Source organism: Zalophus californianus, chromosome 3 (genome assembly GCF_009762305.2).
Source record: "Zalophus californianus isolate mZalCal1 chromosome 3, mZalCal1.pri.v2, whole genome shotgun sequence".
Taxonomy (NCBI): domain Eukaryota; kingdom Metazoa; phylum Chordata; class Mammalia; order Carnivora; family Otariidae; genus Zalophus; species Zalophus californianus.
In genome coordinates this window covers 150,539,419-150,566,853 of record NC_045597.1, presented here as the reverse complement: position 1 = coordinate 150,566,853, position 27,435 = coordinate 150,539,419, and the positions used below count along the sequence as shown (strand labels likewise).

Sequence of the window (27,435 nt, the reverse complement as noted above, 5' to 3'; positions counted from 1 at the left end):
GCTGTTCTTTGACATTTAGGTTTTGAGACTGGGGTCATTTGGTGGCTCACAGGATATTAGGCTGTGTAAAATGTGGACCTATACAAATTCCAGCTGTTGATGGTACATGGAGTTCTTTTGCAGACAGGCTTCTTAGGCATGTTGCCTAAGTTTAATTCCATGTATAAAGTCATACTCGAAGTATGTAAACTGAAACAGATGTTAGTACTCTGAGAATGCATTTGGTGCACGAAGGAATAGTTCCCTAGCCTCTTGTTCCACCCCCACTGTATTTTGAAGAAAGCTCTTTTGAATAGAAAAGGGCCCCTGGGGAATCATGTAGTGTCTTTGACCCCATTAGCATGTAGCAATTCATTCCTGGGAAACAGTTGCCCCAAATAGATGTTAGAATCTGCTTTAAAGTCCTTCCTTAATAACCATATGATTTTATTTCCTTCCCTGTAAGCTTGGTTTAACTATTCTTTAATTAGGAAGCTATTCACTCCAATACTACAAACCAAACTAGATCTTACTGATATTATGACATATAGTAACTCTGAACTTTTATTTTCCTAAAGATTAGCAGTAATAAAGGCAGATGTTTGTGTAACACCTGTGTACCTTCTCACTGCTATGTTGTGAGATATTAAAGTACCATATTTGAAAGACTTCCAAAACTGAATTATGTTGGTAATAGTTCACAGAGTTCTAATCACACAATATGTGATTACAGTGATTTCCAGAAAAAAAAAGTAGAGTTACTGCAAGCAATATCTATTTACTTTTTTTTTTAATCTTTTTTCCTTCCTCTTTCCTTCTCTCCTTTCTTTTTTTCAAAGATATTTGTTAAGGGCCTCCCCCAGGTACTACTCTAGCCTCAGAAAGGATTAAGATAGATCCCACTCTTAAAGAAAGAAGCACAAATTAAAAATCTCTGGCAGCACAGAAGAGCCAACCCATAATTCTGGGAAACTACAGAAGACTTTATAGAGGAGATAATATTGGAGCTAGGCATTGAATGATGGAGGAGAATTTCTCTAGGCAGTGAAAAGGAAAGCAGATTTTCTAGGCAGCAGAATGGTATGAGCATAGTAGGATGGGTTTGTGGAACATGAAGGACTGTGCTATGGTTTACTTACAGATACTGGGGGAAGTAATTAGGTGATGAGAATAGAAAGAATGGGTAAGACCAGATTTAGTCATGTCTAAAGGTTTGGAAATATAAATGCAAAATCTTTTTAAATTAAAAACTAGTGATTATAGGTTTAAAGTTTTGATACATGTTTTGATTTATGATAAAGTTTTGATTTATGTTACTTCAAGGTGATAAAATATGACCTTTTTTCTGCATAGTAAAAATTTAGATAGGTATCATAATAGCTGATGTTCTTAAAGTTAGTGAGTTACTTTTCACGTGCATCAGTAAAATATGTGAATTAACTAAAATTTATGCAATTACATGTAATTCACATAATTTTGTTTTGTTACATAAACATAAAAAGTCTCCTTGAATTTGTCTTTATATTTAATCATCATTCAGATTCATAGATATTTAGCTTCTAGATTAAGAAGCAAAGTTTAAGTGAAAAGTTATGCAGATGTATAATTATAGTGCTGTATTGGTAATTAATATTGGTGATTTGGCCTTTATTAATGGCTAACTCAGATAGCTAAGGGATAGCTCTAGTATATGTTGAATAAAACAGGAATAATTTAATGTATATATTAAGTGTAACAGAAATAATTATCTAGATAGTGTTTTCCTCACAAAGTAAAACCAAGTTCAAAGTTTATGTGGAGAAACTCATGTTCGAAAAATAAATTCCATGTTATTTTTGTCTAGCTTTTAGAGTCACTGATGGAAATGTTTCAGTAGCTCTTGGTTTTTTGCATAATACTATTTTATAAAACTAAGTTAAATTTTTCTACTTCTGGTTTTAGTATTTGTTTGATTCTCAAGTCATACATCTTTTGGTCTTGACACCACAGTCTTAGGTACATGGGAATGAATGATGCTTTTTGTTGGGGCAAATGTGGATGTTTTAAAAATGTTGTTGGCTGTTGCTTTGTTCTGAGAGTATTTTATGTATCTCATCTTTCTGCTGGATCAGAATAAAATATACTTCTAAGTGAAGAAGGAAGTATTCACATTGCTTTTTTCTACTTAATGCCTGATATTGATATATTTTTATTTTTTATTTTTTCCACCCTGAATTATATAATTACTTTTTCAGCCTGAATTATATAATTCTTTATTTTTTCAGCCTGAATTATATAATTCTAAAACAAACAAATTCTAAGTACTTTGCTTGCCATTTTAAAGTTCTCATTAAAGTGCGGTTCGGAAGCAGATAGAAAACTTGTATGACATTCTTTAGGTTTTCTAGTCTGCTTGCATGATTTCATAAATAAATAGTAAAGCTTCAGTAATTTCATTTATGAAAGCCACTTGAAAAAATAATTCACTAATAATTATGTCACAAATAAAATTTAGTTTTATAAAGGGGTGTTGTAAAGGTTGTGTTTTTATTTTTTACATTAAGAGAATTCTGTTTTTAGGATGAATAAATAATTTTTAAGGATTTAAGTCATAATTTCAATCTGAATTTTTGTTATTTCTTAAGGTTTCCCACATCACTTCCCAATTAGAAGTAGGATCTAACTCTTATTTCTAGGATTTCTCAGAGAAAGTATTGAGGAGAAGTAAAAATAATTTCCTCATTTCATTGAATTCCTTACAGAGTAGGACAATGCTAATTGAGCAGTTAGGCTTGCATTTCAGGTTGACGAGGGCATATGTCCTAGCACTGAGTGGATTTATAAAAATCAATAAAATGTAAGGGTATTTAAGGCTAGTGGCAAAAAGATAAATTAGTATGTAGGAATCATGGTATTTAAATGAAGGGGGAAATTGGAGGGGGAGATGAACCATGAGAGACTGTGGACTCTGAGAAACAAACTGAGGGTTCTAGAGGGGAGGGGATGGGGGGATGGGTTAGCCTGGTGATGGGTATTAAAGAGGGCAAGTATTGATTGGAGCACTGGGTGTTATACGCAAACAATGAATCATGGAACACTACATCAAAAACTAATGATGTAATGTATGGTGATTAACATAACAAAATAAAATTAAAAAAGTTTTTTTTATTATATCCCAATTTATTTTCGAAAAAAATTTGTATGAGATTTAATTGACATGTAATATTGTGTAAGCTTAAGCTGTAAAAATGTTGATTTGATACGTTTATATTATATTACAATTGAAGAATGACTATTCAAGGTCACCATGTTCACTGAGTTTTATTTTCTGGATTGTTTTTCTTTTTCTAATTTATATCCTGTGTTCTTCAAACCAGAATCAAGAATTAGGAGTCACAGAAATTTTTTTAAAAATGGCTTTATTGGGATATAATTTACAAAAATTGTATATATTTAAGGTATATAACTTGATGTTTTGATAGACACGGATGTTTTTAAAAGTCTGATTTAATTGTTGTATGCCAAGTCTGTTTCCATAGCAATGCTATCGATGCACTTTCAACATCACACTGTTGAAGAGGCAAAAAGCAAAATTGCATATGTCCAAGCACTATAATTTATAGTACAGTGAGCAGGATATTAATGTCAATGAGGTTGAATTACCTTTAGCTTCAGCGTCAGGTATAGCCTCTTATTTCAGATAACTTAGTATTATTTTTTCTTAGATTTGTATTCACTTCCCATTGTCCTTTACTCAGAAAGAATAATGGCTTTCAGACTTGAAGCGGGTCCCTTGGGCTAAATAATTGGCTAAATTTTTTACAGCACAGTCTTTTGAGTGGATTTCATCTTGAACTGTAAATCAAGCACATCAATCGGGGTCAAGATTAACAGTTTAATGGGCCAGGTTAATAGAAGCAGCCAACCCATTCTTGGCTTGAACAGCCTTAAGTAATATATTCTAGTTTCACCATCACAAGTACTGTACCCAGGGGCCCCTGGGTGGCTCAGTTGGTTAAGCAACTGCCTTTGGCTCAGGTCCTGGAGTCCTAGGACTGAGTCCCACATCAGGCTCCCTCTGACCCTCTAGCCTCTCATGCTGTCTCTTACTCTCTCTAATAAATAAACAAATAAAATCTTTTTTTTTTTTTTTAAGTGCTGTACCCATCCTCAGTGACAGATCTTTCATTTGCCATAACAAGATCTGGAGTTTAAGTTGCTGTGACTGAAAAAGGCACCTTAATATTTTTCTTTTCCTAGAAAATGAAAAACAGAGAAACCCTCATTTCCTGACATGTCAACTGTTACAGATGTCTTAAAGCAAAGAAAATGGAATCTGCTTTTGTTCAGTGCAACAGTACTAGTAAAGAAGTGCCTTGCTGGGAGGTTCCTGAAAGTTAATTTATTTGTTGCTTTAGAAAGAAATTCTGTTTCCATTAAAATTATGTCTCCGGGTAGGTGATTCATAAACAGAGAACCTGGAAATGGAATCAGTCTCTTGAGCCTATTTACATTCTTAATCATACACAGCTGCTGAGCTGTGGAGGCTTTTGGATTTTTAAAAAGCAGAGTCTTATCTTTTGTGATTATAATGTTGGATCATGATCACATAAATACAATGCCAAAGTAACATAATCGTTTAGGAAACTAAGTTTTGAGGAAGGTGGATGTCCCTTTCAATGCTAGTGAATCTCTTTTTTAGGTATTTTGAACTAGCTTTTAGCACATTTTAAAAACATTTCCTTTGATGCAAAACAGCTGTAGCTATGTTTTGAGTGATGTAAACATTTCCCTCCACCTCCTTCTTATTCTTACACTTTCCCAGCTCAAGGCAAAGGATTGAAAAACCTTGCAGTTTCTTTTTACCATGCACTTCCTACAACTATTTACCTTCTAACTAAGTAATATTTTATAAGAAAACTTTTACAGAGATAGACTTTGAACACTTACTTGAAGCCAACAACCTAATAGTGGTTGAAATACATTAAGCATTTTCTTGAAAAGGAGGTGTTATCTTAAAACACCCTATTAAGGTATAGCCATTAACAAATTTTCAAATGCATTTCCTGCTTAGGAAGAACTTGGCCAGCACAAACAGTATAAATTAATACATATTCAATAGATATTTGGGTTGAAACTGGTAAGCCAATTACAATTCTGTCCCTTTTGAGTTTAAGGAAATAATTCTTCCAGTTTCTTCAACTTACATAAATTTAGCTCCATCTTTCTTGCTTTTGTGATGATTTATCTATGGGCTCTTGTCTGAACATTGTTAAGATCTTGCATGCATCATTGATACATTTCCCATACCTTAGAAGCTGTATTAACAAATTAATAGCTATTTCTTGTATTTGAATTACACCATACACAAGTGGCCTTTAAGGTATATGTAATCCAGGGTGCCTGGGTGGCTCAGTTGGTTAAGCGACTGCCTTCGGCTCAGGTCATGATGCTGGAGTCCTGGGATTGAGTCCCACATCAGGCTCCCTGCTCAGCGGGGGTTCTGCTTTTTCCCTCTGACCCTCTTCCCTCTTGTGCTCTCTCTCATTCTCTCTCAAATAAATAAATAAAATCTTTAAAAAAAAAGATATATGTAATCCAGTCTAAGCCACTTTTAAAACAATTTTCCTAGTCATGTGGCTATGGGTCAGAGCTGGGTCAATCATGTTTATTATAGAAATTTTTCCACATAGGTATTATCTTCCAAGACCCTCAAGGAGTGCATTTTCTGGTGGAATATAGCAGGGGGAAGAACTTGATTTTAGACTAAAGCGAAGTGCAAGGATAAGATTATAATTGGTGGCAGAAATATGCACTAAAATTAATTTTTTAGATTTTTAGCGATATATGCTTTTTGATGGCCTTGGATATTTCTCAACATAGTCAACTTCTATTAGTGTCTGAGATGTTATCTCAGAGATGGAGCCTACGATTTCTTCATTTTATTTGTGAAATAATGTTGTTTCCAAAAATATAATACATTGGAATATATCTTAAAAAAACATTAATTCCATGTTTTTATGTTAAGCAAACAGAGCTGGACAAAATAATACAAACTCTATGTTTCCATTTATATGAAGTTCTAAAGCAGTTCCAAATGTGGGAACTTTCTGGGCAGGTGGAAATATTCTGTTTTGTGGTAGGGATGTGAATTATATAGTTGTACTCATTTATCAAAGTTGTACTTCCAAGATTTTTGTACTTCAATGTATGTAAATTATACCTTATAACTATTAAGAATAATGATAATTGGGGATGGATTGGGGAGTGGCAGAAGATATGGATAAAATAAGAATGGCCAAATATTGATAATTGTTGCAATCACATAATGGGTACATGAGCCTTAATGTACTCTTCTGATTACTTACATATGTTTGACATAGTTTGTAATAAAAATGAAAAACAAGTACATCTTAGTGATTCTGATGTGCATCCAAGACTGAGAGCCCACTGATCTAAGTGGATTAGAGAAAGAAAAATTGTGTTATGCAAAACTTGAGCTTGGAAACACTTTGTGCATAATTAGAAAACAGTGTCCTAATACCAGAGCTGGCATTGAATTTATCCAGTCTCACCTCTATTATCTCCAGTGTACTGAAGAGGAGACTGAGACTGATGGGAGCCAAGTGTCTAAACAACACACATAATGGTAGGGCTAGCTAGGGCTAAAACTGAGAAGAGATAAATCTTGCTTCTTGGCTTGCCCTGGAAATTGCCGTGGTGGCTCTCTCTCTCTTCTCCTTTTTGATGGCTTTGCAAAAACTTGGCTCAGCAGGAACATGCTTGTTCAACGTGAGGATAACAAGAATTTCTCACTAACACCTGCTATGTTGCTAATAATTAACACCTTAACTGAGCTCCGGATGCTCCCCTTATTTTTAACCATTCTTTCAGCCGGGAAGCTCCCATTGTTACACAGTACACTTGGAGTTTATCTTGCAACCATACCACTTGACAATGCTACAAGGGCAGGGTTCTTTACTTTATAGGATGAATCTAGCTGTGCCCAGTTCAGTTACTCTGTTCTATGGGATTATAAGCACTCTTGGTGTCTTGTGCAATCTGATGCTTTCTCCAGTTGTAAGTTTTCTTTCTAATGACCCTTACTTTATGCTTGTATCATGTATTTCTAGGGCTCTTTTTCTGTTTCCCTTGAACAATGGTTGTTGACCATTAAAGGAAACATACTACTCATTCTAGTGTTAATGATTTTTTTTGGGTAAATTGTGGAATAGTTCAAGTGGAAATATATGCTTTCTGGGTTGTATCACGTCCCTACTGGAGCTAGTAACTGGTAGCTGTGGTGTCTGTCAGGCATCATAACCTCAGAGCACTGGAGTCCAATAACAGGTGAATCACCCAGAATTCCCACAATGGTGGATATGCTAAGAAAGTAAAAATTAGGGGAGATAATTTGAGGATATATCAACATTTACAGATATCTTAGATGCTAGAGTATTTTTGCTGGATTGTGGTTTTTCTTTTTTTCAGATTGTATTCCTGAGATAGACTTTCTGAGCTACCTGAGCCTAGTATGGATGCACTAATAGTCTGGCTAAAAATGTTTTTTAAGGTTGAAAATTTAAGTGACGCAATGTAGAAGGAAAAGAGCAGTCAAAAGCCAATAGATTAAAAAAATTAAGAGCATGGGTCAGAGAGTTTCCATTAATGTGCATGAGGTTGACTAGGTTACTTAAAACCAGTTCTATTAAGGATGATTATAAAGTCTGGATAAAATTTTAAGAAGAAAAGAACATGCCATATGAAGGTATCAGTTAGCTACCTAGTATTTCTAAGCCAAGGTCTGAAAAAAGAGGGAAACTAACAAAATGAGCCCAGCATTTGGAGATACTTTCACCTTCAAGGAAATTGTAGATTTCAAAAGTGAAACCAGGGGTGGAAGACTGAGAAGCTGAGGAAAGCTTCTTTGAGTGATATGGAGCTGCAGGAATAAAAATTGGAGTTGAGGATTTGTCAAGGAAGTAGACTCCATTTAAATAGGCTTCCTTTTCAGTTGGGACTCTCAAAGGGCTGCTTCCTAGAATAAGGGTAAACCAGAATTAGACTAACCCTGAAGGCTGGGAACTGAAGGCCAGTTTCAAATCATCTTGATCTCTGATTTGATTAAAGCAAACTTCTCTTGGCCTTTGTGCTTGACAAAAGCAAAAGTAGATTCTTTGGAGAAAGGTAATATCATCCAGATCTTCAAATTATTTTTACAGTCTTCGGGGTCTTTTACCCAATAAAAACCTAATTCATTCATACAGAAATAAAAGAACTGACCTAAATCAAGGATGATAGAAATACATTATCAGGAGGTTCAGATACTGGTGTTTCCCAGACTTTAAAATAACTATGATTAATAGTCAAGAAAGAAGAATTTTGGCAGAGAACTATCAATTGTAGAAAAAAATCAAATAGAAATTCTGGAACTCAAAATAAATATCTGAAACTAAGAACTCAATGGGGAGCTTACTAGCATTTGGTGCAACTATAGAGAATTAGGAATTTGGTATATGGAGAATAAGAAAATGTTCAGACAGAATCACAGAAACAAAAGAATAGAAAATGTAGAAAAGAATGTAAGAGACATATGAGATAATGTGCAGAGATCTGACATGTGTGTAATTGGAGTTCTGTAAGAAGAAAGAGAATGGGGCAGACCCAATATTTGAGGAGATAATGGCTGAGAAATTTCTAAAATGTATTAAAGAAGTCGAGCTATATATTCAAGAAGTACTGTGAACTCTGAGCAGGATAAAATGGAGGAAAAAAACATCTAAGCAGATCATAGTAAAAGTGCTGAAAGATCATAGCAAAAAAAATCATTAAATCAGACTAGAAGAGCTTTTATTGCCAAATGAGCCACAGTATCTTATAGTTGACTGTTCAACGGAAAGAATGGAGGACAGAAGATACTATAATTACAACTCAATGCAAAAAATTATGTAATATATATATATACACACACACACACACACATCAGTCTACAAAATAATATCCTTCAAAAAGGATGAACAAATATTTTTAGGTAAACAAAGACTGAAATAATTTATCTTCAGAAGATCTGTACTAAAAGAAGTAGTAATGAAGTACTTCATACAGAAGGAAAATAATTCTACCTAGAAGCATAAAAATGCAAAAAGGAATGAAAATCCATGGAAAGAGTAAACATATTGATGCATCCAAATGCTATTGATTGTATTAATCAATGCTACTATCCCACTGGTTTTAAAACATGTAACAAAAAGAGCACAAAATATGAGCAAGGGGTAATGGAGTACAATTATTCTAAAGTCCACACATTGTCTAAAAATGGTAAAAATACTGTTAGACTTAAAGGAATCAAGGACGCATATTGTAGTTGTAGAGTACACTTTAATAGTAAAGAGAATGTGTAACTAAATAGCTAATAGGAAGAAAATGAAATAATAAAAACTACATAATTAATTGAAAATAATGTAAGAAAGAAGAGATGTTCAACATCAGAATATGTTCATTGAACACAGTTTAATTTTCCTAGAAATCAATGACTAAATGTCAACTAGAAAATTTCCAAGGATTTGGAAATTAATAAATGCCATTGTGAATAATACATGGGTTTAGAGAAGAATTGCCATAGAGATTAGAAAACATTTCAAACTGAATGCTAATGAAAACGTAACATATTAAAATTTGTGGAATGCAGCTAAAGTCCTCCTCAGAGGTGAACTCATAGTCTTGAGTAAATTTATTATAGAAGAAGGGCTTAAGTCAATGATTCATCTTAAAATCATTAAACAGCAAATTAAATTCAAAGAAAGTAAAATAAAAGACATAATGAGGATAAGAGTAGAAATTAATAAAATAGAAAAAAAGGAATAGAGCAAATTAAAAAGCCAAAGTTCAATTTTTATAAAAGATTAATAAAATGGATAAACCTTCTGTGTGATTAATCAAGGAAAAGAGAAAGAAGGCACAAATGTCCAATATTGAAATGAAAGAGGGGGACATCACCACTGATCTTACAGACATTAAAATGATGGGAAGGAAATATAAGCTAATTTAGGCTAACACATTAAGGAATTTAGATAAACAAGTTCCTTAAAAACTCAAGCTAACAAAACTGACATGCATGAAAGAGAAAATATGAATCCTTCTAGATAGTAAAGAAATAGAATCAACAATTGATAGCCTTCCCAGATGGGATTAAATTTTACCTTTGGATTTCCAGTACCAAGTAGAATGCCTGATGTATAGCTCACAAAATAACTAGTTGAATGGATAAATAAGTCTCTAGTATTGAAATATTCCTACTCTATTGCTAATATTTGTTTATATATCCTTGTCCCCTGTTAAACCACGGGCTTGAATGGAACATGGAGTCTTAGCTGTCTTTGTATCCCCAGCATCCAGCACCAGTATTTATAACTGGTCAATAAAGGTTTGTTGAATAATTGAATTAAAAAGGAAGAAAGGGCGCCTGGGTGGCTCAGTTGGTTAAGCGACTGCCTTCGGCTCAGGTCATGATCCTGGAGTCCTGGGATCGAGTCCCACATCAGGCTCCCTGCTCAGCAAGGAGCCTGCTTCTCCCTCTGACCCTACCCCCTCTCATGTGCTCTCTCTCTCTCATTCTCGCTCTCTCAAATAAATAAATAAATCTTAAAAAAAAGGAAGAAAACTGTTTAGTGATTGTCTTTTATACACCAGGATCTATGAGAAGAACACTTACATAATTATCTTATTATTATTTTTTTTAAAGTTTTTATTTAAATTCCCTCCTGAGGCAAGGGAAATAAAAGCAAAAATAAACTCTTGGTACTTCATCAAAATAAAAATCTTCTGCACAGCAAAGGAAACAATCAATAAAACTAACAGGTAACCTATGGAATGGGAGAAGATATTTGCAAATGACATAACTGATAAAGGGTTAGTATCCAAAATATATAAAGAATTTGTACAACTCAACACCCAAAATATGAATAATCCAGTTAAAAAATGGACAGAAGACATGAACAAACATTTCTCCAAAGAAGACATACCAATGGCCAAAGACGCATGTAAAGATGCTCAACATCGCTGATCATCAGAGAAATACAAGTCAAAACTACAATGAGATGTCATCTCACACCTGTCAGAATGGCTGAAACCAACAACACAAGAAACAATAGGTGTTGACAAGAATGTGGGGAAAGAGGAACCTTCCTACACTATTGGTGGGAATGCAAACTGGTACAACTGTGGAAAACAGTAGGGAGGTTCCTCAAAAAGTTATCTTACTTATTCTTTTTTTTTTTTTAAAGATTATTTATTTATTTATTTGACAGAGAGAGACACAGTGAGAGAGGGAACACAAGCGGGGGGAGTGGGAGAGGGAGAAGCGGGCTTCCCGCTGAGCAGGGAGCCAGAAGCAGGGCTCCATCCCAGGACCCTGGGATCATGACCTGAGCTGAAGGCAGACGCTTAATGACTGAGCCACTCAGGCGCCCCATCTTACTTATTCTTAACAATACTTTTATGACAGGAATTTTTAGCCCCATGGAGGGACTACATCTGAAATAATTAACTTGCTCATGCTCAAAAGCAGCAGAGCCAGGATTGGAAGTATCTTCAAAGCCCATTTCTTTATACTAGTGCTTTCCAAACTGACTGTGTGTACCATAGGGGATACTCAATCAAGGAAAGAAAATTTTAGAAAGAACAAACTGGAAATGGGAGTTTGAGATAATAATTTGAGGTCATACGCTTCAGCTTTTTCATCTAGTACATTTACCATTAAGAAAATATCTATAAATTGCTTAAACTTTATAAAAGTTTAGCAAAACTAATACTGAGAAATTAGGACCAAGGGTAATAAGGTTTTCTATATTCTGAATAAAGGCATCTTGGTTTCTACTCTCCCTCAAATATTTTGATTCTTATCTAGCACTTTATATACATTCTTTATAAATGGTATATTCTAAATACCAACAAAAAAATGTAGCTACCACTTTTCATGCGAAATTGTGAAATTAGCCAGTAGCTTCTTAAGAATGGCTTTCTGTGCTATCTTTTTTCCAAATTTCATGTGGAAATGTGAACTGTCAGCTATGTTTTCCTAAGACTGTTAACTAAAATTACGTAGTGGCGATAAAAAAATTCCAAGTTGTAGCTGGCATTTCTAAGATGAAGACCAAAAGGAGAGCTTATGGAGTTTATTTAATTTTTAAGATTTTATTTATTTATTTGAGAGAGAAAGAACAAGCATGTGTTGGGGGGAGGAGAGGGAGAGGGATGAGAAGAATCCTGCTGAGCTGGGAGCCCGGAACAGGGCTCAATCCCAGGAGTCTGAGATCTTGACCCTAGCGGAAGTCATGTGCTTAACCAACTAAGCCACCCAGGTGCCCTGAGTTCATGGAATTTATTGAAGCTTATAATTTCTATGTTATGGATTCCAAGTACATGCATAGGGGTGGTTTTTAAAAATGGAAAATGAGAGATTAAAATTTGGCCTACAAATTGCGATGTGACCTTGGTAAATTATTAATAGATGAAAATTCTTTCATTGCTTTCTAGCATATATCTACACTATGCTTTTCTTTATAAATTTTATTTCATTTATTTCATTAATTCATAATGTAAAAATCATCCTTGTTCAGAGGATCATGATAAGTGTGAAAAAAATTTTTAAATGACATTAAAAAGTGTGCAATGAAGTATGACACAGAACTTCTCAAAATCTGGCACTTTTTGACTGTCTCTCATCTTTTATTTAAATTAAATTATTCTTGTAGCATCATCTGTAAGTAATTTTATTGACTTTGAAATTCTTTTAGAAGATTATGCTTCTAGTGACTCAGATATTTCTCTGGTATCTTTTTTTATGTAAAGAGCTTTGTGAAAATTCCAATAATGAGCATTGTACTCTAAGAAAATAACACAAATTCTGGAGCTGCTATAAACCATCTCATGAAAAGACAAACCTAAAATGAACTAAAATAAAATGTGTAAATCAAGACTAGTTATTGTTCAGTCTAGTTTAGAATATTTATTTTTCCTTGAGCAAAATGTGACTCCCTGGGACAGGAACAATTTTTAATTAGGTAGAATTAGCCTTCAGTGAGCTGTGCTTCATTTTATTACATACCTTTTTCCTACTCCATCCTGCCTCTCATACTTTGTGTCTTAATAAGCATTTGGAGGTGAAAGTATTTTATAAATCTCTGACTCCATCATGTGAATAGTTTGCTGAGTTAACCCATCTAGGTTAGTCTGGGTTGTTATAACAGAATACCATAGGCTGGGTGGCTTAAACGTTTATTTCTAAAAGTTCTAGATCAGCATGCCAGCAGGGGCAGGTTCTTAGGGAAGGTCCTTTTCCTGTTTGCAGAAGGTCATCTTCTCATTGTATCTTCGCCTGTAGAGACCAGAGAGAGGAACCAACCTGTCTGTGTCTCTTCTTAAAAGGGCACTAATCCCATCATGAGGGCTCCACCTCTCATGACCTAATTACCTCCCAGTGGCTCCATCTCCAAATATCATCACATTGGGGATTAGGATTTTCAACATGTGAATTTTGGAACGGACACAAACATTCAGCCCATAGCATAACTCTCCCAGAATATTCATATTTTTAAAAAGGAAGGAAGCTTTGTATGAAGAATTTTAAAGGGATTTTTTTTTTCTAGAATCTTCCTGATATTCCTTAGATCATGTCTTACTCTCTCATAGCACATTATCTACTCTACCTAGGTTAAGATCAGCCTTATCTAGGAACAACTTAACTCTTCTGCAGGAAGGGTAGATCTTTGAAAAGAAACCACAATAATGACTTGTTGGTAATTATAGAGGATTGGTTGTCATGGTAACTTGTAATTAGGAGATGTGCCCAAGGGGAGGCCTGATTTAGTCTGATTAATACAGTTGAATAGAGGAAAATGCCTACCAAGGATGGGAAGCATGAAAAATGTGGCTGAGAAGGGGTGACAATTAAGTGAACAGAATGTTTTTTAAGGACTTAACAGCAGGAAGGCAATTGGGAGCTATTGTTGTATGAAGGGCCTGCATGCCTTGAAAAGCATGTCTTGCCACTGTAACTGAGAAATATTGAGTGAATTTTCGCATAAAGTAAAGGCACTTGAAAGTTTATTTCTTTTGACATTCTAGGAATAGTAGATCAAAGAGAATTTACAAGAATGGAAGGGTAAGAAGTAGTTACTGAAAAACCCAGTTATCACTTTATGACTAATCTTTTTTGTTGATTAAGGAAGAGTTTGTTTGTATCACTGTTGTCCAGGAGAATCCAACTTTAAATCTCTCTGTTATAAACAGCATTCCTCAAATCATGAACCCATCCCATCAGCCATCAGGCATTATACAGATAGTGCTTTGACAATGACTCACATTCTCTCTAAGGGAAGAAATGAGAGTCTTGTAAAATTTAAGTAGAGATGTTAGTTAGAAGGCAGAAAGACAGGTCCCTGTAGTTCTAGCCAGTAATTGAGCTGATTAAGAAATGAGTTAACAGGAATGTGTCAGAACCCTTAAAATAGGAAAATTTGCAGCTACTATGAAATGGGACATGGTCTGGTCCCATTAGTTATTAGTTTTCTTTCAGTTTACAGTTAATTTTTAAAAAAGTGTTGGACTAAAGAATAAATACAGATGTTGCCAGGCCCAAGGCTGGACAATTATAGTATCTTTAGACATATGGAATGAAGGCACAGCTGGAATCAGCTTCTTTTTGTGTTTTTCTATAAAAAGGATTTGAAGATTTTGAAATAGTGTCAGAAAGATGGAAGACTATGAGTTCCAGGGGCACACATACTATGTTAAATTGGCATTGCTAATTAGAGGCAAATTAGCAATGAACTTATTTCAGTCTGTTTGTTCTTACAGTAAAGTTTTTCATTTGTCAGCAGAATTCTGTGCTATGATTAGGAGTAGTAAGATATGACTTGGCAAAGATTGACTATGGCAATCTGGATGTAACTAGTATACAGCTTTTTTCTTTTACAGATAGATGTGGCATCTCTTTGATTAATTACCCTTGCCTGATGATGACAGTACTCTCAGAGTAGCTACTTAAGCTGCCCAGGTGACTGGATAATTCATCACCAAACTAAATCCAAAGAGAAGATGCTGAACAAGGCTTCCAAGCAGGGTTACTAAATTGGTGGTCCTTCAAATGATTCTTTGTACCGTGGGCCGTGTGGTAAGTGTGATTGCTGTGCCTCTGACTCGTAATACAACTGCAGTAAATTCTTTTTTTTTTTTTTAGATTTTATTTATTTTTTTGAGAGACAGAGAGAGAGCACGAGAGAGAGCAGAAGGGGGAGTAGAGGGGCAGAGGGAGAAGCTGACTCCCTGCCTAGCAGGGAGCCTGATGTGAGGCTTGATCCCAGGACCCTGGAGATCATGACCTGAGCTGAAGGCAGATGCTTAACCAACTGAGCCACCCAGGAGCCCCAGTAAATTCTTATTCTGTCTTACCCCTTCGTTCTTCCACTCTGCTGTAAGGCTGGATCCAAGCTGTTTGCAGGCTGGGAGTGATGGATGGAGGGAAGCTATTTCTACTGGTAATAAGTAGATGATTTGTTTCTTTAGATCAGGGGATGTGAAAGCACATTTGTCCTATAAAGTCAGAGGAAGGTGGAAGGCATATTCTTTACTGCGAGAGGTAGGGAAATGTTGTCTGATTTTGCTTTAAGAGTTAGGGAAAAGTGACAGATAGTCATTTGATATGAATGTGAAAGTTTGGGACAATTAGGGGCACAGGAGACATAACTGCCCCTGTAGAGGATAAGGTCAAAGTCAGTGTGACATTTTTAAGGAAGTATTTCTTGAATGCTGTATACATATTCCCAGTTGTTCTGGTTGAATCCAAGATCTATCAACAGAGTTGTAAAGATGTCTGTTCTTTGGATTGCACTGGTGGTTTTTTACATCCCATAGTTTTCTTTTCTAGGTTTATGTGGAATTTTGAGTTGTTAAATTAAGTTCAATGTCTAAAATTTTAAGATATTTTATAACTGGATACATAAAGGTGAAAATAGTTCTGTACATTTCAATATTAAATTTGCTCAAATTATTTTTAAAATAGTGGGAATAAAGGAACATTATCATGTATTAATATGGCAAAGAGATGTTTTAATAAAGGGTAAACTAGTCTCTCAGCTAAACATTAATAACTTACATAGACTGGTTACCTACTGGGAACACTATTTCAATATGATGTCAAACTTAGTAGTGATAGTAAGATGCATAACTGATGTGGGGAAAACATATCCATTTAAATCAAAAGAACTAGTGGCCAATTAGCAACATCAAAAGCAACAAATTAAATGATTTTAGCATGTAGAATGAGCTACTGTGATCTAAGTCCTTTTAAAAGCAAGTTTTAATTTTTTTTATAGTCCAGAAATAAGACACTTAATGAGTGTACCTAAAAAGGCTTTATAAATTCATCTTTTCAGGACTAACAACTTTGTTCTTTATACTAGTGGAAGAACTGTGGTGGATGTCCTCTGAGAAGATTATATGTAATATATCAGATAATTAGTTCCTATTCCTAAAAACGAATGGAGAATACATTACACTTTGCACATCACCAGATCTGAGACATTAGATTGCTATTTTGTTCATATTATTACCTTGCTCAAACTGGTTCTACAGGGTGACTACAATCAGCCTTTACCTAAGGAACTAGCAAATTAGTTTTTTTTTTTTAAGATTTTATTTATTTATTTGACAGAGAGAGACACAGCGAAAGAGTGAACACAAGCAGGGGGAGTGGGAGAGGGAGAAGCAGGCTTCCCATGGAGCAGGGAGCCCAATGCGGGGCTCGATCCCAGAACTCTGGGATCATGACCTGAGCCGAAGACAGACACTTAACGACTGAGCCAGCCAGGCGCCCCGCAAATTAGTTTTTTTAAGATTTTTATTTATTTATTTGAGAGAGAGAGAGAAAGCATGAGCAGGGGGAGGGGCAGAGGGACAAGCTGAACAGGGAGCACAACGCCGGGCTTGTTCCCAGGACCCTGGGATCATGACCTGAGCCGAAGGCAGATACTCAACCGAGTCACTCAGGCACCCCTAATTTCTTTCATTTAATAGGAGCAATGGGTTTTTATTTTAAGTTTGTAGCATTAGGTGGAAACCATAGCCATAAGTCAGAGATGTTCTCCATGATTCCCGCTTCTATACAGCCCAGGAGCCTGTGCAGCTCTAATACTAAGCTGAATTCTCCATGTCAGTTAGATGCTGTTCATGGAACACAGGGTTAGGAGGTATCCTACCCTCCTAACTCATTTCTGATCTAAATCACAGTGCCATCCCAAGAGATCCAGCCAAATTTGAGTCTCAGACCATTTGTTTGTTTTAAAGGAGTGTTATTGCTTTAGATGCATTTCAGAAATAAGTAATTTTTAAAAGTCTTTGAAAACAGCAAGCACCAAATTTCCCTGCTTAATGACTTACCTTTGAAGCCAATTTTAATAAACTTGCACTTAAACTAGACAAACCTAATGACCAAAAGGAATAGTTTATTATTTTAAGAAATTAGCTGCAGTTATTAGAGAAAGCATCTCATCCCAGGGTAACAATTTCACAGCATGAAAATAGTTCAGTGTTAATGAATTCCAAAAATAAATTACTGATGCCTTGCTAATTTGTTATAAGTGGCTCAGTTTGCTAAATAAATCAGGGAAATGGCTTCTACTTATTGACTACCTATTCTTACCTTTGATGTTTTATTTTCTTGTATTTGGTTACACTATAAAGTGAAGGCTACAGTTGGGAACTCATTATTAAGATCATTAAACAATCTGGGACATATGTGAGCATAGCCCATACCACATGTTCTTGAGACCTTTGAGATAGGGTGGCTACTGTGTTTAGTTAGCTTATCCCAACTTTTTATTCCTGGCTTATCTTTGTGTGTAGCCCTTACCCTGTCACTATTTTCCTCCCTCTATCCTCCCTCTATCCCATTGCTAGGCACCAGCAGCCAGATTTCATTAGATTCTCATTAATTCTAACTTGGTCTGTTCTTTAAGGGCCTTTTCCTCTATCAGGATGTGTAGGCAGTCAAACTTACCTTTATTCTTTGATTCTGAAGAAATTTTGCCAACATTTGGTAGTTTCAATCATCCTGGCTTTATTTATTAAATATAAATATTTTATTTATTAGATCTGTTTTTGTCTTTGCAAACATTTTAGCTGACTCTTGAGTTATACCACATGGATATGTTCTAGTGTGACCGTGAATGTCTTGGTTTGAAGGTCCGAACCATCTGGGCGTATGCTGTTGTGGTTTGTGCTGGTGAGCTCCTGCACCTGGTGTTGCTAAGATGGTGAGTCTGTAGTTAAACACAGAGTCATCCTCTAGGGACCCATTTTAAAACATTCTTCTCTATTTAGGCAATGTTATAGGCTGGACTTACCAGATTTTGGGTGGGCCCTAGAGATCCAGGAGGTTTATAAGCACTTGTGTCTGTTCTAGGGCTCAGTCATCTTGTTCATTAGAAAGATAGACTAGTGTGCCTCCACTGACTAATGTTTTCACAATTCAAAATGCTTCACGATGTTTCCACGTTTTATGAAATTTATTGAAGCACAAAATGTGTTGATGGAATTTTACTTCTTGATGCAGTAATAGCTTCCTTCCAGTCTTTAAATATATTTAGATTTACTAAAAACTCATTAATGCTAGCAGGTCATTAGAAGTTAACATTTCTCACTGTAGTGATACTCAGTTTAAATTGGAATAGCATTTGTTTTCATCAGTGATCTAATTGCTAATTGTTGTGTGCTTGAGGTGTGGGGATTAGGAGCTTTAAGTGACCATATTTTCTTTTCCTGAGAATACAACAAGAATAAGCAATAATGTCACAACCCCTTTACAAATTTCAAATAGATCATATATATGGTTGTAAAGCCAAATTGCATTTTTTTCAATTTAAAATTTATGGAATGATTCTACACTAAAGATTGGACCGACAACATGGATTTGAGCATTCTAGGGACACTAGCACAGATAAAGTCTCTGAGGAACAATGTAAAAATATCTTGGAAAAAATTCCTAGAATCTTTATCATTCGTCCATAATAAAAAGTTCTTTTTTTTAGTATAATGAATAAAATGTGTCCCCATATTTGTGTATCCATATTTCTCTCTGAATCTTACTTCCTCAAAGCAATTTCTTAAAAATTTCTAAAATAATATAGAACTATCACAGAATCATAGAATATGAGAACCAGAAGGTATCTGATTTACAATATTTAATCCTTGCTGTTCAAGATAGCCTGAGTGAGATAGGATGTTAGGAATTCTTCAGTGGTTCTTCCATTAGCATTTCCTGGAATCAGGAATTGTGGAAAGCACTGGGGATAATCTTACGCTCTGCTGATTAGGATCAGTGCCTACAACATAAAAGGGACTTAGAAAAAAGGTTTGCAGAATGAATGAATGAATGAATGAATGGAAGAGAGGAAATATACTGCATGGACTGAGGTGCTACTCTCTGCTCAGCATTACTACTACTTAATGTTATGAAAACAAAAGGAACATAATTCCCTTTCAGTTTGTGAATGTGGTAAGCTCTTAGTTCCTAATTTTATTTTCCTCCTCCTTTAACCCTATTTGCCTACAATCTATTTTTTTTTACATAACAGTGATCTTTCAAAAACCATAAATCATATGCTATCCTATTTCTGCTTTAAAATCTTCTGACTTCTCAGTGCATTTAGTACAAAAATTCAACCATTTATCACAACCTACAAGTACATGCTTGCCCACTTATCCATTCTCATGCCCCATAGCTCTTTTTCTCTCACACTGCACATTAGTCACATTGACCCTCTTTCTCTTCATAGTTTCCAACTCAGGACTGTTGAACTGACTATTCTCTAGACCTGAGAGGCATATCTTCACATACCTGGCTTCTTCCCATTATTTAGTTCTCGTCAAAGTCACCCACCTCCCTAAATATGCCTTCCTTGACCACCCCAACACATTTCCATGATACTCCCTCCAGCACTCCCTGCCAAGTCACTCTGTATTTATATATAGCAGTAATGGCTTCATGATATTGTTTTCCAGGGCAGTCATCTTTAGTACTGTATCTCAGTATCTAGAACAGAAACTGGCACAGGTTAAATGAGTAAATGCTGAATTGGTAACTACATTCTTTTTTTTTTTAAGATTTTATTTATTTGAGAGAGAGAATGAGAGAGAGAGAGAGAGAGCACAAGAGGGGGGAGGGTCAGAGGGAGAAGCAGACTCCCTGCTAAGGAGGGAGCCCGATGTGGGACTCGATCCCGGGACTCAGGATCATGACCTGAGCCGAAGGCAGTTGTGTAACCACCTGAGCCACCCAGGCGCCCCTTGTAATTACATTCTTAAAATCCTCTACCAGAAAGAGTCAGGAATGAGCTTTGAAGGTTGATCCTGCCCCTTGTCTGAGCTCCCTTAGTGCCCTGTGTTTGCATGTGTAATTACCACATGATATCCTAGCTCTTTACCAGCCCATCTTATTCACCAATTGTAATCCCTTAGTGGGGAAGGCTCTCTAGCGTCTCACAGTGCTGGGCATATCAAGGGATTTCAGTAAGTTATTTTGGAGAAAGGATGTTTAAACTTATTAAGCACCTATTTGGCAAAATAGAATGACAGCAGATGTTACTTTGGGGTAATATTTATTTAAGGGTTAAGAACACAGGCTCAGAAAAATTCATGTAACTTTGGGAGATACTTAATGTGGTGAGAATGCCTCCAGATCCCTTCTCCATCTCTACTTCTACTAGCAGAACTCTGCTTTTATTTTAGACAGCCATGGGTCCAGCAGAAAGATTTTACTTTCTTCCTTTCTTATAGCTAGGGGTAGAAAATGATATGCCAATAGATGATGTTGGGTAGATTTTGGGAAAGACTCTAATAGATTGATTCAGCCCTTATTTCCCTCTCGTGCCTTAAAGTATTTGGCCACAGTATTTTGTTGTTTCTTCCACTAAGGAGAAGAGTATTTCCCTAACCTTTGAATATGGGCTGGCCTTGTGATTTCTTTGGTTAATAGAAGGCGCATACTTGATAAACTCGTAAGAGATTTGAAAGCCAATTTGAAAGCTTTTGAAGCGTTAGGAATTCTTTTTCTTTTTCTTTTTTTTTTAGAGAGAGAGAGAGCACATGCACACACGGAAGTAGAAGTGGGGTGGGGGTGGAGGTGGGGAGGGACAAAGTGGGAGGGAGAGAGAGAATCTTTTTTTTTTTTTTTTTTTTTTTTTTTTTTTTTTTTTTTTTGACAATATAACAAGTTTACTGCATGTGACATAATACAAGTCTTATATGCAACATAATAGACTTTGGTATTACAGAATTTAGCCTGTTTTGTAACTACCTTGGTGTTACTCTTTGCTTACCTGTTCTGTGTTGCACCAACAGACCCCTTTTCCCCATAGCTTTTTACTACTAAGAGTTTCTTTCCCTCAGGAAAGGTGAAAATGCTCAAGTTCCCACCCATGAAAAAAATGTTAACCCAAATTTGTTTCAGCATATTTTAACATTAGAAATAGGGTCTGTGCAACACTTAATTTTACCTGAATAGTACTATACAAAAGGTTACAGTGTTGACCAAAAGAAGACACAGGTTTCTCATTAAACTTTTGTTTTAATGGGTCTCAAAATTCTGTGACAGATTTTTGGTCAAGTTGTTTCCATTAAAAAGTACTGATTTTAAAAACTAATAACTTAAAACTGCCACACACACACAAAAAAAACATGGTCCACAAAACATTCTCCTTTCCTTCTGAAGGTTTTACGATGCATTGTTATCATTAACCAGTCTTTTACTATTAAACTTAAATGGCCAATTGACACAAACAGTTCTGAGACCGTTCTTCCACCACTGATTAAGACTGGGGTGGCAGGTATTGGGGATAATATTCATTTAGCCTTCTGAGCTTTCTGGGCAGACTTGGTGACCTTGCCAGCTCCAGCTGCCTTCTTGTCCACTGCTTTGATGACACCCACAGCAACCGTCTGTCTCATGTCACGAACAGCAAAACGGCCCAGAGGAGGATAGTCAGAGAAGCTCTCAACACACATAGGCTTGCCAGGAACCATATCAACAATGGCAGCATCACCAGATTTCAAGAACTTGGGACCATCTTCCAGCTTTTTTCCAGATCGACGATCTATTTTCTCCTTCAGCTCAGCAAACTTGCAAGCAATGTGAGCCGTGTGACAATCCAGCACAGGTGCATATCCAGCACTGATTTGGCCTGGATGGTTCAGGATAATCACCTGAGCCGTGAAGCCAGCTGCTTCCATTGGTGGGTCATTTTTGCTGTCACCAGCCACATTGCCACGACGAACATCTTTGACAGATACGTTCTTGACATTGAAGCCCACATTGTCCCCGGGAAGAGCCTCACTCAAAGCTTCATGGTGCATTTCAACAGACTTTACTTCAGTTGTAACATTGACTGGAGCAAAGGTGACCACCATCCCAGGTTTAAGAACACCAGTCTCGACTCGGCCCACAGGGACAGTACCAATACCACCAATTTTGTAGACGTCCTGGAGAGGCAGACGCAAGGGCTTGTCAGTTGGACGAGTTGGTGGCAGGATGCAATCCAGAGCTTCAAGCAGTGTGGTTCCACTGGCATTCCCATCTTTACGGGTTACTTTCCATCCCTTGAACCAAGGCATGTTAGCACTTGGCTCCAGCATGTTGTCACCGTTCCAACCAGAAATTGGCACAAATGCTACTGTGTCGGGGTTGTAGCCAATTTTCTTAATGTAGGTGCTGACTTCCTTAACGATTTCCTCGTATCTCTTCTGGCTGTAGGGTGGCTCAGTGGAATCCATCTTGTTAACACCAACAATTAGTTGTTTTACACCCAGTGTGTAAGCCAGAAGGGCATGCTCACGGGTCTGCCCATTCTTGGAGATACCGGCTTCAAATTCACCAACACCAGCAGCAACAATCAGGACAGCACAGTCAGCCTGAGATGTGCCTGTAATCATGTTTTTGATAAAGTCTCTGTGTCCTGGGGCATCAATGATGGTCACGTAATACTTGCTGGTCTCGAATTTCCACAGGGAGATATCAATGGTGATACCACGTTCACGTTCAGCTTTCAGTTTATCCAAGACCCAGGCATACTTGAAGGAGCCCTTTCCCATCTCAGCAGCCTCCTTCTCAAATTTTTCAATAGTTCTTTTGTCGATCCCGCCACATTTGTAGATCAGATGACCAGTAGTGGTAGACTTGCCCGAATCTACGTGTCCAATGACGACGATGTTGATGTGAGTCTTTTCCTTTCCCATTTTGGTTTAGGTTGAGCGGTGGTTTTCACGACACCTGTGTTCTGGCGGCAAACCCGTTGCGAAAAAGCGGGAGAGAGAGAATCTTAAGCAGGCTCCACGCCCAGTGCAGAGCTTGACCAGGGGCTCGGTCTCATGACACTGAGATCATGACCTGAGCCAAAATCAAGACTCAGACAATTAACCAACTGAGCCACTGGGTACCCCGAAGAGTTAGGAATTCTTAACCCTTTAAGCTCATATATTATATTAAGGTTAGCCCCGGGTCTTTAGTTATAATTTATTTCTTGTCATAATGTTTAGTGAAGGTTTCCCTAATCTTCTCTAAGGGATAATAAAGAGACTTCAGTCAGAGAGAAGGGGGCTCAAGTTCGGGAAATACAAGGAGTGCTAACCTCCTTTTTGGCCCGGGATTGGTGGACAGAAGGGATAGCAAGAGGCAGAATATGGAACCAGTGAAATATGTGTCCTGATTTTCCCTCTCTCGGCTTTAGCCTGGGTTGAAGGAATGTTTGGGAAGTTGATGGGCTATCAATGTCATATGGCTCTTTCCTGTTCCCTTAACTGGACTCGGTGGGGAGCTTAGGAGTAGGGGTAGAGACCCTGACCAATGTGTGGAAGGGAGGGATTTGGACACTAACATGAGAGACAGTCAGGGTGAGGTGACTTCATGGCAGGGGTTGAGAAAATGCTATCGGGCCAGGGTACTGGATGGAGGCTGCAGGGTAAACCAGGAGTTTGAAGCCAGTAAGAATTGAAAAAAAGGTGAGTTGGCAGAAGGAAGAGGCCAATTTCTCCTGGGAACAAAGTCCAAGCTAAAGGAATGGACCATAAATTTGCTGGCCATAAACTCAACAACAGAGGCCAATGGGGCAAACTGTAACCAGGAGAACAGGGGACGTCAGTTCAGAGACCAGCAGTTGCCAGTCCAAGGACTGGCATGAGGCTGAGGGCCCCTTTACTCCAATACCAGGAGAATATAACACCCCAAATGGTTGCAGCTTTACTGGAGGTTGGGCAGGAAGGGGCTCCTGTGAAGCTGAGGATTTTTGTTCAAATGAGAGAGCATTATTTGAACGTTACTTGAAGGGACTGTTAAATGACCAGATTGTACTGGAGAGCTCTCTATGTCTCTAATATGTCTGTATTTAAACTGCTAGGTATTAGGTGGAGACACAGGAAACAGATTGGTTTTCAACAAAATAAGGAACTTAAGTTTTCCGGCACATCTGAGTTTTTATGTCAGTTACATTTTGTGAACCTGTCTTGCTTGACTGGCTTCAAGAAGAGAATATTGGCCTAGAAGCTCTCCAAGGTCCCCTCTAGCTATCAGTGTTAGGGTTTCAGTACATTTCCATTATTTGTCAAACTTCCGCAGCAGCCTCCTTAGAGGCCTCCCTACTTCCTGATAATCTCTCCTGAACTTTCTATCTCTTGTAGTAGAGCAAGAACAGACTTTTTCAAATACTTCTTTATTCATGGAATTTCCCTGCTCGGAAGCATATTGTCTTTAAAACTCCTTTTAGGGATCTTAACATCGTCCATTTCCTGTTCTGTTTGAGGCCCTTTGCGGGATCAGATGTATTTACCCTGTGTTGATTCTCCTGGTCTTGGTCTTGGTCTTTTTGGAAAACCGAAAGGCATCTCTGGTGTCCTTTACACTTTCGAGCTTTAAACTATGCTCAGAGCTTTCCTTTTTCACATTAACATAAACAGGCTTTTGGTTAGCCCTTCGTTAACTGTTTTTATCTCCTGGAAATAATACCTTAGTGATGTTAGACACACATTTTTATTTGCTGCAAATAAACTATAATGAGCGATGTGTATGGTTCATATTTCTGAAACTTTCTGTAAGTCCCTGCATGCATCAAGGGACTTGATTTTTATAATTCATTCTCTCTTTAAGTATATTCTATACAGTTCTTCCCTTGGAAGGAAACTCAGACATACTCCATAACATTTCTGGAAACTGTTCTCTGGTTACTTCAAGTCAAAGAACAGAGTTGAAGTTTAGTAAATAAAATGACCAGCCTCCTGTACTAGTTAAAATTTTGATCTTGTTTTGTGTTTATGCTTTCCTCCTCTCTCAGCATCAGTAGTACACAGCCAGGAAGTTGGGGAAAAGATGGGGGTTTGCTTTTTCCTTTTTCTACTCTTTCCTACCTCACCAGACACATCTTCTGATCCCTCCAGCACCACCCCCACTCCTGGCCCCAAGCAACAGCTGTTCCACTTTCTTCCACTATACATTAGTTTAATCTGTTCCAAACTTTCACACAAATGGGCTCATGTAGTTTGTACTCTCTTGCAATGGCTCTTTTTTCTCAGCCTAATGTTTTCGAGTTTTATCCATGCTGCTTGATTAATATTTTTGTTTCTGAGTAATGTTATATTTTCTGAATATATTAGTTTGTTTGCCTGTTCTCCATTCATTATTTTTCTCTGTGTATTCTTTTGGAAATTGTATAGATTTAGCTTTTTTGTGTAGGACTATGTGCATTTTAACTTATTATTTTTTGTATAGTCTTATGCAAGGAATGGGGTTCATTTTTTTCCATATACATGTTCAATTATTCCAGCACTGTTTGTACAAAAGCCTTTTTTCTCTCTCTTGAGTTACCTTGGCACCTTTGTCAAAAATCCATTAACAAACAAATAAATAAATAAAAATCCATTAACCACATGTGTGACTATTTTAAGGACTCTATATTCTGTTCCACTGACCATAAATTTATCCTTCAACCAACACTACACTCTTTTGATTGCTGTAAATCTTGAAATCTGATTAGGCCTCGAGACTTCATTGTTTTTAAAGTTTCTTTTGATATTTCATGTCATTTATTTTTCATGTGAATTTTAGAATCAGCTTATCAGCTTCTACAAAAATAGGCTACTGGGATTTTAATCTGTAAACATTAAAAAATAAAAAACAAAACAAACCTGTCCCTATGCCCCCCCTTCTCTCTGCATCCGTTACAATCCAATCCGTTACAATCCAAAATTACTAGTGTTATAATATGTTGAGAAGACTTCCTGTGTAGTCGGTAGGTGAAATTTAAAAAATAAACTTCTTTATTGGATAACTTTTTTAAACATTTTTTTCTACTTTAAACTGTGCTACTTAGCATTTGCTAAGTAACATCTTTAAGTATAAACATCTTAACCTGTTGGGGATTTTCTTTTTCTTTTTTTTTTTTTTAAGATTTTATTTATTTATTTGACAGAGAGAAACACAGCAAGAGAGGGAACACAAGCAGGGGGAGTGGGAGAGGGAGAAGCAGGCTTTCCGCTGATCAGGGAGCCCATTTGGGGCTCGATCCCAGGACCCTGGGATCATGACCGGATCCAAAGGCAGATGCTTAATGACTGAGCCACCCAGGCGCCCCAACCTGTTGGGGATTTTCTTTCTATGGGTTAGAGTCCCAAAAGTGGGATTATTGGATCAAAGCTTATGTAAATTTTAAATCTTACTGAACAAAAAATTCTAGATAGAATATTGGCAAACAGAATACTATAATACCTCCAAAGAATAATATGTCATGACTAACTAGAACTCATCCCAGGAATGCGAAGTTATCTCAGTGTCAGAAACCTATGAGTTTAATTCTTTATATTTACCGGTTAAAGAAGAAAGCCATATAGTTATATCAATAGATACTGAAAAGCTTTGAATAAAAGATAGCAGTTACTCATAAAAAGTCTAAGTGCAATAAAAATAGAATATGCTTAAATAAGATAAAGACTATCAGAAATAAATAGCAAATATTATTCTAAATGATGAAACATTAAAGACATTTCTGTTACATTTAGAAAAAGGACAGAGATGACCAGTACTTTATTAATAATCAACATTATCTTAGAAGTCTAAAACGCAATAGAAAGAAAATGAAATAACACCTAAAATAATGGAAAAGAAAACAAAATGATTTTTCTTTTTCTTGTCTGTGATATATCTTCATATCCTTAGAAATTGTTATGGACTGAACTGTGTCCCCTTTCCCTTCTCCCGACTCCCAAATTCATGTTGAAATCTTAACCACCAATGTGATCGATCATATTTGGAGAAACGGCCTTTAAAGAGGTAAATAAGGCTAAAATAAGTTCATAAGAGTGGAACCCTAATTCAGTATGACTGGTGGCGTTATCAGAAGAGGAGATTAGGACACAGACAATACTGATGACCATGTGAGGGTG

At 36.7% G+C, this 27,435-nt stretch overlaps 2 protein-coding genes across 2 annotated transcripts in view; one reads left to right on the top strand and one right to left on the bottom strand.

The window, feature by feature from the left end:
• Positions 1-27,435, top strand: part of COL5A2 (collagen type V alpha 2 chain) — a 373,443-nt gene that overhangs the window by 23,656 nt on the left and 322,352 nt on the right. The window lies entirely within an intron of this gene.
• LOC118356820 (elongation factor 1-alpha 1) lies at positions 21,856-23,265 on the bottom strand. The gene has a single exon (XM_035726674.1). It carries the CDS (start codon positions 23,242-23,244, stop codon positions 21,856-21,858), a length of 1,389 nt encoding a protein of 462 aa, XP_035582567.1. The 5' UTR covers positions 23,245-23,265.

Excerpts from the sequence above, each read along its gene's own strand:
- LOC118356820 (XM_035726674.1), bottom strand. The coding sequence starts at position 23,244 with ATGGGAAAGGAAAAGACTCACATCAACATCGTCGTCATTGGACACGTA.